This window comes from Pleurodeles waltl, chromosome 2_1 (genome assembly GCF_031143425.1).
Source record: "Pleurodeles waltl isolate 20211129_DDA chromosome 2_1, aPleWal1.hap1.20221129, whole genome shotgun sequence".
Lineage (NCBI taxonomy): Eukaryota > Metazoa > Chordata > Amphibia > Caudata > Salamandridae > Pleurodeles > Pleurodeles waltl.
The window spans coordinates 130,086,577-130,098,604 of record NC_090438.1 but is presented as its reverse complement, the minus strand read 5'-3'; the positions used below and the strand labels follow the sequence as shown (position 1 = coordinate 130,098,604).

Sequence of the window (12,028 nt, the reverse complement as noted above, 5' to 3'; positions counted from 1 at the left end):
GGTGGCAGGAAATACGTAGCTCTCCACAGATGTTATAAGTTTTTCTCACAGAATTATGAGACATGTGTTTGATCATCAAAGTGTGAGGTTTGCAAAGGCTTCTGGGTAGGAAAACTTGGTGTGAGCCACACAAGTCGTCCCGCCCTCGATTCTCCTATGTGTATATTTTCCAGAAATGTACAGGTTTACTAGGTTTCGCTAGACGCCTGCTGAGTTAGGGCCCAAATCTCACAGCTATCCAAACTGACAAAAAGGGGCAGTTTTCAGTGGAAAAAAATGTCAAGTGTCCATGTTGTGCTTAGGGCCCTTTCCTGTCGCAGGCATTAGGCTTACCTACACAAGCAACACACCATTATTATCGGGAGAAATGTGGGAATACAGAATAGTAGAACATTTGTCATTACCAATTGTATTTTTCTGCATTTGTGCCTTCTAAATGTAAGGCAGTGTGTAAGAAAGAAGACACTTTGATAAATGCTCTTTGAATCACATGGTAGTATGAGTGTCCACAAATTCAGAGATGTACAAATAACCACTGCTCATAAACTCTGTATGTGGTGACTATTTCAGAAATACACAGGGTTTTCTTGATAGATATTTTTCACTCTTTATATTCTACCATATAAATTGCTCTATATCTGGTACACAATGAAAAACCTTTGGAAGGTGCAGTTCAGTTGTTGGCTCTGGGCATCTGGGGTTCTTGGAGAACCTACAAACATTATATATTCCCACAACTAGAAGGGTCTAGCAGATGTAATGGTATATTGATTTTGGAGATCGCCCACCATGACAAGAAGTTACGAATGAAAATGTTGTCACTAATGGCTGTTTTATCGTGCTCATTTTCAATATTTTATTATTTCAACAGTTAGCTTGTTTGGGAAAACCTTGAGGGATCTACACAAGTTACTGAATTTAAAATTGTGTCTACTTTTCAGAAATGTATAGCTTTTCCGAATCACCATGGGTTTCACCCTAGTTTACATCACAAACTGAAACAAGGTTGAATAGACAAAAATTAGGAACAATGGGCTATCTCTTGAAAAATGCCAAAACAGTGGTAAAAACTTTTTTTTTTAATTCAGTTCTCCGTGTTTCTGATAGCTGGGAAAATGGTGATTTTAGCACAGTAAACCTTTTGTTGATGTGATTTTAGGAAATAAAACTAGAAGCTTTTTGTAAAGTACTTTTTTCCGATTTTTTTCCCAAAAAAACACAAAAGTTTGTTATATTTTGGGTACTTTCAAAGTCCCCTCCTGTGGAATCCAGAAACTCTGGGTACCTTTCAAATCCCTAGGATGTTGGAAGAAAAGGATACAAATTTGTCATGCATATCTATACCTTATGTATGTAGGTCTAAGTGCAAACTACCTCAAATTGGCAAAAAAAAGGCTCAGCACTGAGGAGAAAAAGGCCCAGCAGTGAAAGGGCCACTTTTCTAGCTTATTGTGGAAGGCATTATGCTAATGTTATGCTTAAAAACTCAGCCGAAAAAACAGACATTTGAAGGGAGCAGTTTTAGAGTGGTGGTGGTGTTGTAGAGTGTTCCATATAAAGGCGATGCCGTTTTTAAAGTCCCAATGAAAGAATCCATACAATGCAGTCTCAGGGTGAGAAGAATATGATGTTCTAAAGAAACACTTACTAGCATTTCAAATATTATTTCATTTAGTTAACTTCAGAAAAGGTACTTTAATATAACATTTCTAATTTTGTTTCAAATCATAAAATTTACACTGCCAGTCATCAACAATTACAACATATAGGGCCTCATTCTGAGGCTGGCGGGCGGCAGTAGCCGCCCGCCTGGCGGGAACCGCCAAATGGCCGCTCACCGCGGAGGCCATTCTGGTTTTCCCGCTGGGCTGGCGGGCGACCGCCAGAAGGCCGCCCGCCAGCCCAGCGGGAAACCCCTTCCCACGAGGAAGCCGGCTCCGAATGGAGCCGGCGGAGTGGGAAGGTGCGACGGGTGCAGTTGCACCCGTCACGAATTTCAGTGTCTGCACAGCAGACACTGAAATTCTTTGTGGGGCACTCTTACGGGGCCCCTGCAGTGCCCATGCCATTGGCATGGGCACTGCAGGGGCCCCCAGGGGCCCCACGACACCCCATACCGCCATCCTGTTCCTGGAGGGCGAACCGCCAGGAACAGGATGGCGGTATGGGGTGTCGGAATCCCCATGGCGGCGCAGCAAGCTGCGCCGCCATGGAGGATTCCGTAGGGCAGCGGAAAACCGGCGGGAGACCGCCGGTTTTCCTCTTCTGACCGCGGCCAAACCGCCGCGGTCAGAATGCCCTGCGGGGCACCGCCAGCCTGTTGGCGGTGCTCCCGCCGGCCCCGGCGGTATTTGACCGCCGGGGTCGGAATGACCCCCATAGTGTGGTGCGTTTGTAATACATGGAGCAGCTTACAACACGCCGTCCAGCAGTGCACAGTATAGGTTTATGTGTGTACCGTGAACGCAAAGCTAACAGCACATTCCATCATCATTTGTGTTCTCCCACAGTCACGTTTTTAATATCATCCTACACCAATATTGACTACAGAATATCGACTATCACTATAGGTAGGTTTATATAGTGTGCATAGATTTACTAATCTTGATTCCACTTCCATACAACAATGACATATTTATATATGTATTCAAAATGTTTAAGTATACATTTACAAATAATCAATCTATACTAAGCTATATATCTTTACCTTGATGATATAGTGCTAGCCGTTAGTCTTAAATCAACATGTTTGCAGCATAATACTTAGGTCCTAAATATTGTGGTAGAAAACCCAGTGAGCACTTCCTGTCTGCAACTTTCGTATGATGTGACATGGGTTTAAGCAGGCTTCACAAGATCAATTGAACTTTAAGCCAGTTGCAAAGAACAAAGCTTTGTAAGCAAGACATGAGTGTACATTTTGGCATCACATGGTAATAATGAAAGCATTTCTGGTAAGTGTTGTTAGGCGTCTATAAGATACTAACAGCGAGCATTGTGAAAGCAGTGCAATAATCATATTTATCAAGGAATCCACACTGAGAATGGAAAATCACAAAGGTTCTTGCAAGTCTGTGTTCCCGAACCTTGGCTAGCACAAGTGCATCTCACCATGCAGTGGTACCAACTAAAGCCTAGCCTCTCACCTCCCTCTGTGTCTAAGTCTCCATTACCAAGAGTGTCCCCGCAGCAACAGGCACCTATACCAGGCAAGCAAAGGAGCACAGGGTTAAAAAAAAAAGTCGAAAGATTACAAGATTGGCAGAGCTTTTATCTACAGGCCAAACATATTCACAATCTTCTTTCTAAATTGTTACCAAGGGGCTCACTGGATTTGTGGACCTCTTTATGCATACTGGAATAATAAGCGAATAAAGAGGATTAACGAACAGAGAAACCAATTGCTGAAACCCAGCCAATGAGGTACCAGATTATGCAAAATCACCACGACTGGATCAGCATTGACAAAGAGATCAAATTCTTGAACACAGAAAACATTGTGTTGTGTAGGAAAAAGAAAGGGTGGTATTCCTCTCAGAATGGATCCGAAGCATTGTGAATATATTTGGTTGCATAATTATAACTATGCCAGGTATGAAACATTACAATATGTTAAAAGCACAAGCAGAAAGAAAAAGGTAACATATACATTGCTTTGCTTAACAGTAGAACATGAAGCCCCAAGGATATATTATTTAAGCCTATACACTGGATAAAAAAAACTGTAGAATCTAGGGGAAGTAATGGGCCACCGAACTCGGCAGGTGTGAACTTGGATAAGGGGGCTCAGAATGGAAACGTCGGGACAAAATGAGCTTTTCGGGCCAAACTAATGAGTAAATATATTGTATTTATAAGTGACTGAGTTCAGCACAAAGGATCTACAAAGGTAGTGGCAGCAGCATATAGTATGATTCTGTGCCAATGTTTGCTCTTAAAACGGTTGCTCTCCAATCTTTCTAGCACCAGAGAGTTTCAAGCAGAGCTACTCAAAGGTAGACAGCATCCCTCTGAGAGACCACTGCTATCTATCCCTGTGCCTTTAATTCCTGTTTGCTTTTTTTAACCATATTTGGCAGTGTGCCTTGTTTTGAGGCAACACTGCAAGCAGAGAGGCCTTTGGAAAGTTCAACTATTGTGAAGTCTTCAAGTTAACTTGCTTCACGGTGGTTACAACGTAAGCAGAAAATAAGTCTAATAATAGTAAAGATAAAACATATTGGGACTCTGTACACTATAGAGGTCAAGCTCGACAAAATTAATCTTTAACTCTAAGACAAAGGACACCAAGTGCACCAATTAATGAGGGACAAAACTATGCAAATGGGACAAACACTCACATCTTGGCTCTGACGTGATTTACATTTTAGCTTAGCTTTAGAAAGAAAATGTTAAACAAGAAAACCATTGCAAGAAGCAGAGAAATATCCGAAGCAGCGGCGCTGGCCATCCCACAAACGAGATACCTTTGTATCAATAACTGCAGTAATCATGCTTATTTAAATTTTAAGTTTAGTTCCTTACAAAGTTGGACCACCTGCATCATACTATACAAACAGCTATGTCTAAGCGTAATGGAAAGACTGAATTAAAATGATTTTTAAATCCCAACATTTGTTCATTTTCACCATTTTTCAGGCGCGCGGCAGGGGGCAGGTTCCCGGACGTGACTGAGGATCGAAAAATTTGTTTTCCTTGGTTGATGCTAGCGCAGACCTAGGGAGCCCAATCTCTAATATGGGATGGGCGACTATACTGACCGACTGACTTAGACATACTCTGTCTTCTACACTGTAAGTGACTTGGTGTGCACTTGATAAATTACTGACACATAGGAGAAGTAGTTTAATAATCAAAGGCTTTTTTCGTGGGTCCTGAAGAAGCGTCACTGGATCACTTTGTGACCAAACACAGACGCGAAACATGTTGACCATGTAGGATTAGGCGAACTACCTTCCTAGATTATAGAGTGTAATGGTACAGTATTTCCAGTAACACTCTAATATTTTTTGCTTTTAATCTTGGCCTGAACCCAATTTCTATCACATTAAAATAGTAGCTCAGGTTCAGAGCCAATCTTAGAGTTTTGTCTCTTTTTTCTACACTCTCCGTTTCCGATTCAGTTTCTTTCCCAGACCCTTGTTGTTAGCAATTTTACAATGGTTGAGTGCCACCCAGAATGTTGGGTGGCCCGCCAGGCATTGCAGCACCAGTCTGGCGAGGAGTGAGCCCGATGATGATACCTGTCACCCAAATGGGTGCTTGAGGGCCCTCCTAAGAATACTCAGTACAGATTTGCCACTTCCAAACTGGATTAGTTTCCTTATTTCTCTCCTTTGTGGAACAGTGCACTTGTTTTGATATTACATTTTCACTGAGCATCAGTAACTAGAGCATGATTATGCATACAGCCAAAACGTAACTACATTCTACTTTAAAACTGCATTATGTGCATTTGTTTGTATGTCACCAATAAGAATGCAGCAGAATCTGGTAATGTCATTCGTGCCCTACAGTAAGGTACAACAGATAACCTGAACAGCCTCATTTGCTGTACAACAATCTAACATGACATACCTTTTTGACCTTTAACTCCGGGCTGCCCTTCACGACCAGGTGGGCCTGGACTTCCTGGAGGTCCACGTACTCCTATGGGACCTGGGAAGCCAAACCCTGGAGGACCGAAGTCACCACGGAGTCCCTTTTTACCCGCAGGTCCAGGAAATCCTTTATCACCCGGAAAGCCAAAACCAATATCGCCCTGTGCATTGCGAGACAGTAACGTAAATAGAAATGAAACATGCAGCAGGTATCACACACTTCATATAGGATAAAAAGTGCATTTAATACAGCACATGCATGCTTTGAAAGGAGCTATTTATTAACCTGTGGATATAATTTTGAACCTCAAGCACTGTAGATTCACATGCTGTGTATATGCTGACATTTAATGCTTTCGTCGGGAATTACACTTTGATGTTCTTAAAAGTTAAGAATTTGGGTACATGCTTTAATAAAGTAGTTATTATTTTATTATTATCTAAGCACATAGACCGACATAGATTGGCTATGCAGCATGTGTCATTTTATGTCCTACAGCTGGCAATGTTCAATGTCCCGCTCACCTCTATTCAACTACTCTTTCTTTTTTTGTGGAGGTTTATCACTTCTGAAAGTTGTTCTAATATTTACAGTCTCTCTGTTTTTTCTTGTTTTGATTTGTTTCTTCCCTTGATTCCCCTTCATCATAGTTTAGGATTACCAGTCGAGTTTATGTCAATGGAACACCAACATTTCAGTCCCCAGCTTTCATTTCTCAAATTCATTCAACTAAAACACCAGAATAGAATTTGAAAACTAAAAGCCCAGCACTGGAAAAAATGCTTACCTTAACTTGGGGGTTCCTGCTAACCGTATCTCAACAGCTACTGTGCAGCAAGAAAAACTATATGTTGGCTTTTTCCAGCATAATTATTTATGAAACAGGGGGCGTGTCCTGACGCCAATGGAGTAGGCTGTGAGCTGCGGGGCTCCAGCTGAAAAACCACCATCCAGTCTTGATACTGTCCAACCTTACCTTATCAAGGTGCTGAATACTAGCGCCTTCCTGCAGCTGCCCTGGGAAATGAAAAATTTACCTTTTTGGGGCCACAAATGACTAGAAATTAGGTGCAGCTCCCACTATGAGGGAATACTTATCAAAGATGGGACGGCCTGACTATGTTTTCTGGCGGCTGCGTATGTGTTGCTGTGGAGTCATGGTGGGATCGTTGCATCTCTCTTGGAGTGGGCGACGGCTGGAGGTGGGACCACACCGTGACTGGATGCCGGCCTGTGCGCGGGGTGGAGAGAGGAGAGTGCCGGCCCTTTGCAAGCAGGGAGGTGCCAGCAGAGAGGCACCCTGGGTGGAGCTGGCGAGACAGCCCCTTTAAATAGTACTTGAAGCCAGGCAAAGGGTGCTGATGGAGATTGGGGCTCCAGGCCACTCGCACCACATCTGAGATAAACCCCTGGTGTGGACGCCTTCTGGTTCAGTGACGTCTGACCCTGGAGGCAGGGAACCTTGCATGAACTGAGTTACTGGCCATTTGCTGGCCTTGGGGTTGCACCTTGCTTGGAGACGGAGCCTTGAGTGGGGTGTTGCATCTGAATGGGGCTGGTTAGTAGAGCTGCCCCTACGCCAGTAGGCCCCTGAAATCCTGACCTTTCCTATACAGAGGCGCACAAAGCAGGTGCTACGAGGAATCTACCACTGCACTACGGAATGATACTGTATTAGGAATTAAATACTCACAGAGGAGGGCATCCTGAGGAGGCAATATTCATCTGAGGGGCGGCTGTTGCGGCATCTGTGCTACAACCTAAACTATACAATAATGGGTAATGATTCAAAGAGGGAGGAGGCAGAAGACCTCTACTGTGCTACCACGTCCACTACAAGTGATATTGAGGAGAGAGAACACAGGACTGCTGAAAAATCACTAGTGGCCACCTTAGATACTATCCTCAAGGTGACCAGAGGCACAAGAGAGGCCCTGGAACTTACAATGGACACTGAAGTGGCAGATATGGGGATACTGTGAGATAACCAGTTCAGTTTGGCTGAGAGGGTCACAACCAACAAACTTAGCCTAGAAGACCTGTCTCCTGCAGTCAGAACTTTAAAAGGGTAAACTGGCCCTGGAGAGAAGGGTTAAAGACCCAGAATATCTTGCTGGCAAAGTGGAAAACAATGGCCAGGGGAAACAATACTAGGGTGATAGGACTGCCAGAGCACGTTGAGGGAACTGATATTATATCTTCCTTGGAGAGCTGGATTAAAACTAAGATTGCACTAGAGGATCTTTCCTCTTTCTTTACACTGGAGTGGGCCCCCAGGGTTCCGGTGAGGCCGCCTGTAAGGAAATGCCTCCTTGGCATGGTTGCCCCCTGACTTTTTGCCTTTGCTGATGCTATGTTTACAATTGAAAGTGTGCTGAGGCCTGCTAACCAGGCCCCAGCACCAGTGTTCTTTCCCTAACCTGTACTTTTGTATCCACAATTGGCAGACCCTGGCATCCAGATAAGTCCCTTGTAACTGGTACTTCTAGTACCAAGGGCCCTGATGCCAAGGAAGGTCTCTAAGGGCTGCAGCATGTCTTATGCCACCCTGGAGACCTCTCACTCAGCACAGACACACTGCTTGCCAGCTTGTGTGTGCTAGTGAGAACAAAACGAGTAAGTCGACATGGCACTCCCCTCAGGGTGCCATGCCAGCCTCTCACTACCTATGCAAGTATAGGTCAGTCACCCCTCTAGCAGGCCTTACAGCCCTAAGGCAGGGTGCACTATACCATAGGTGAGGGTACCAGTGCATGAGCATGGTACCCCTACAGTGTCTAAACAAAACCTTAGACATTGTAAGTGCAGGGTAGCCATAAGAGTATATGGTCTGGGAGTTTGTCAAACACGAACTCCACAGCACCATAATGGCTACACTGAAAACTGGGAAGTTTGGTATCAAACTTCTCAGCACAATAAATGCACACTGATGCCAGTGTACATTTTATTGCAAAATACACCCCAGAGGGCACCTTAGAGGTGCCCCCGGAAACTTAACCGACTGTCTGTGTAGGCTGACTAGTTCCAGCAGCCTGCCACACTAGAGAAATGTTGCTGGCCCCATGGGGAGAGTGCCTTTGTCACTCTGAGGCCAGTAACAAAGCCTGCACTGGGTGGAGATGCTAACACCTCCCCCAGGCAGGAGCTGTAACACCTGGCGGTGAGCCTCAAAGGCTCACCCCTTTGTCACAGCCCAGCAGGGCACTCCAGCTTAGTGGAGTTGCCCGCCCCCTCCGGCCACGGCCCCCACTTTTGGCGGCAAGGCTGGAGGGAACAAAGAAAGCAACAAGGAGGAGTCACTGGCCAGTCAGGACAGCCCCTAAGGTGTCCTGAGCTGAGGTGACTCTAACCTTTAGAAATCCTCCATCTTGCAGATGGAGGATTCCCCCAATAGGGTTAGGATTGTGACCCCCCTCCCCTTGGGAGGAGGCACAAAGAGGGTGTACCCACCCTCAGGGCTAGTAGCCATTGGCTACTAACCCCCCAGACCTAAACACGCCCTTAAATTTAGTATTTAAGGGCTACCCTGAACCCTAGAAAATTAGATTCCTGCAAACTACAAGAAGAAGGACTGCCTAGCTGAAAACCCCTGCAGAGGAAGACCAGAAGACGACATCTGCCTTGGCTCCAGAAACTCACCGGCCTGTCTCCTGCCTTCCAAAGAACTCTGCTCCAGCGACGCCTTCCAAGGGACCAGCGACCTCTGAATCCTCTGAGGACTGCCCTGCTTCGAAAAAGACAAGAAACTCCCGAGGACAGCGGACCTGCTCCAAAAAGACTGCAACTTTGTTTCAAGGAGAAGCTTTAAAGACCCTGCAATCTCCCCGCAAGAAGCGTGAGACTTGCAACACTGCACCCGGCGACCCTGACTCGGCTGGTGGAGAACCAACACCTCAGGGAGGACCCCCGGACTACTCTACGACTGTGAGTACCAAAACCTGTCCCCCTGAGCCCCCACAGCGCCGCCTGCAGAGGGAATCCCGAGGCTTCCCCTGACCGCGACTCTCTGAAACCTAAGTCCCGACGCCTGGAAAAGACCCTGCACCCGCAGCCCCCAGGACCTGAAGGACCGGACTTTCACTGGAGAAGTGACCCCCAGGAGTCCCTCTCCCTTGCCCAAGTGGAGGTTTCCCCGAGGAAGCCCCCCCTTGCCTGCCTGCAGCGCTGAAGAGATCCGTTGATCTCTCCTAGACTAACATTGAAAACCCGACGCTTGTTTCTACACTGCACCCGGCCGCCCCCGCGCTGCTGAGGGTGAAATTTCTGTGTGGGCTTGTGTCCCCCCCGGTGCCCTACAAAACCCCCCTGGTCTGCCCTCCGAAGACGCGGGTACTTACCTGCAAGCAGACCGGAACCGGGGCACCCCCTTCTCTCCATTGAAGCCTATGCGTTTTGGGCACCACTTTGAACTCTGCACCTGACCGGCCCTGAGCTGCTGGTGTGGTAACTTTGGGGTTGCTCTGAACCCCCAACGGTGGGCTACCTTGGACCAAGAACTGAACCCTGTAAGTGTCTTACTTACCTGGTAAAACTAACAAAAACTTACCTCCCCCAGGAACTGTGAAAATTGCACTGTGTCCACTTTTAAAGTAGCTATTTGTCAATAACTTGAAAAGTATACATGCAATTGAAATGATTCAAAGTTCCTAATGTACTTACCTGCAATACCTTTCAAACAAGATATTACATGTTAAATTTGAACCTGTGGTTCTTAAAATAAACTAAGAAAAGATATTTTTCTATACAAAACCTACTGGCTGGATTTGTCTCTGAGTGTGTGTACCTCATTTATTGTCTATGTGTATGTACAACAAATGCTTAACACTACTCCTTGGATAAGCCTACTGCTCGAAAACACTACCACAAAATAGAGCATTAGTATTATCTATTTTTACCACTATTTTACCTCTAAGGGGAACCCTTGGACTCTGTGCATGCTATTCCTTACTTTGAAATAGCACATACAGAGCCAACTTCCTACATTGGTGGATCAGCGGTGGGGTACAAGACTTTGCATTTGCTGGACTACTCAGCCAATACCTGATCACACGACAAATTCCAAAATTGTCATTAGAAATTGATTTTTGCAATTTGAAAAGTTTTCTAAATTCTTAAAAGACCTGCTAGGGCCTTGTGTTAGATCCTGTTTAGCACTTCTTTTAGAGTTTAAAAGTTTGTAAAAGTTTGAATTAGATTCTAGAACCAGTTTTAGATTCTTAAAAAGTATTCCAACTTTTAGAAGCAAAATGTCTAGCACAGATGTGGCTGTGGTGGAACTCGACACCACACCTTACCTCCATCTACAGATGAGAGAGCTAAGGTCACTCTGTAAACTAAAGAAAATAGCAATGGGCCCCAAACCTACCAAAGTACAGCTCCAGGAGCTGTTGGCAGAGTTTGAAAAGGCCAACCCCTCTGAGGGTGGCAACTCAGAGGATGAAGATAGTGACTTGGAGGGAAATTCCCCCCCTCCAGTCCTACTTAGGGAGAGCAGGGCTACTCAAGCCCTGACTCCACAAATAATAGTCAGAGATGCTGGTTCCCTCACAGGAGGGACCAACAACTCTGAAATCACTGAGGATAACTCCAGTGAAGAGGACATCCAGTTAGCCAGGATGGCCAAAAGATTGGCTTTGGAAAGACAGATCCTAGCCATAGAGAGGGAAAGACAAGAGATGGGCCTAGGACCCATCAATGGTGGCAGCAACATAAATAGGGTCAGAGATTCTCCTGACATGTTGAAAATCCCTAAAGGGATTGTAACTAAATATGAAGATGGTGATGACATCACCAAATGGTTCACAGCTTTTGAGAGGGCTTGTGTAACCAGAAAAGTGAACAGATCTCACTGGGGTGCTCTCCTTTGGGAAATGTTCACAGGAAAGTGTAGGGATAGACTCCTCACACTCTCTGGAAAAGATGCAGAATCTTATGACCTCATGAAGGGTTCCCTGATTGAGGGCTTTGGATTCTCCACTGAGGAGTATAGGATTAGATTCAGGGGGGCTCAAAAATCCTCGAGCCAGACCTGGGTTGACTTTGTAGACTACTCAGTAAAAACACTAGATGGTTGGATTCAAGGCAGTGGTGTAAGTAATTATGATGGGCTGTACAATTTATTTGTGAAAGAACACCTGTTAAGTAATTGTTTCAATGATAAACTGCATCAGCATCTGGTAGACCCAGGACCAATTTCTCCCCAAGAATTGGGAAAGAAGGCAGACCATTGGGTCAAGACAAGGGTGTCCAAAACTTCCACAGGGGGTGACCAAAAGAAAGGGGTCACAAAACCTCCCCAGGGGAAAGGTGGTGAGACAGCCAAAAATAAAAATAGTAAAGAGTCTTCTACAGGCCCCCAAAAACCTGCACAGGAGGGTGGGCCCAGAGCCTCTTCACAAAACAATCCTGGGTACAAGGGTAAAAACTT

General features: G+C 45.3%; 1 protein-coding gene across 2 annotated transcripts in view; it reads right to left on the bottom strand.

Moving 5' to 3' along the window:
• Positions 1-12,028, bottom strand: part of COL4A6 (collagen type IV alpha 6 chain) — an 823,409-nt gene that overhangs the window by 351,946 nt on the left and 459,435 nt on the right. Inside the window, exons 24-25 of one of the 2 annotated variants that reach the window (XM_069211616.1) lie at positions 5,578-5,761; positions 3,147-3,200 (exon numbers count right to left, since the gene is read on the bottom strand). In XM_069211616.1, coding sequence (XP_069067717.1) covers positions 3,147-3,200; positions 5,578-5,761 — 238 coding nt within the window. The remainder of the gene's footprint in view (positions 1-3,146; positions 3,201-5,577; positions 5,762-12,028) is intronic. The other variant, XM_069211626.1, reaches the window with a different exon arrangement.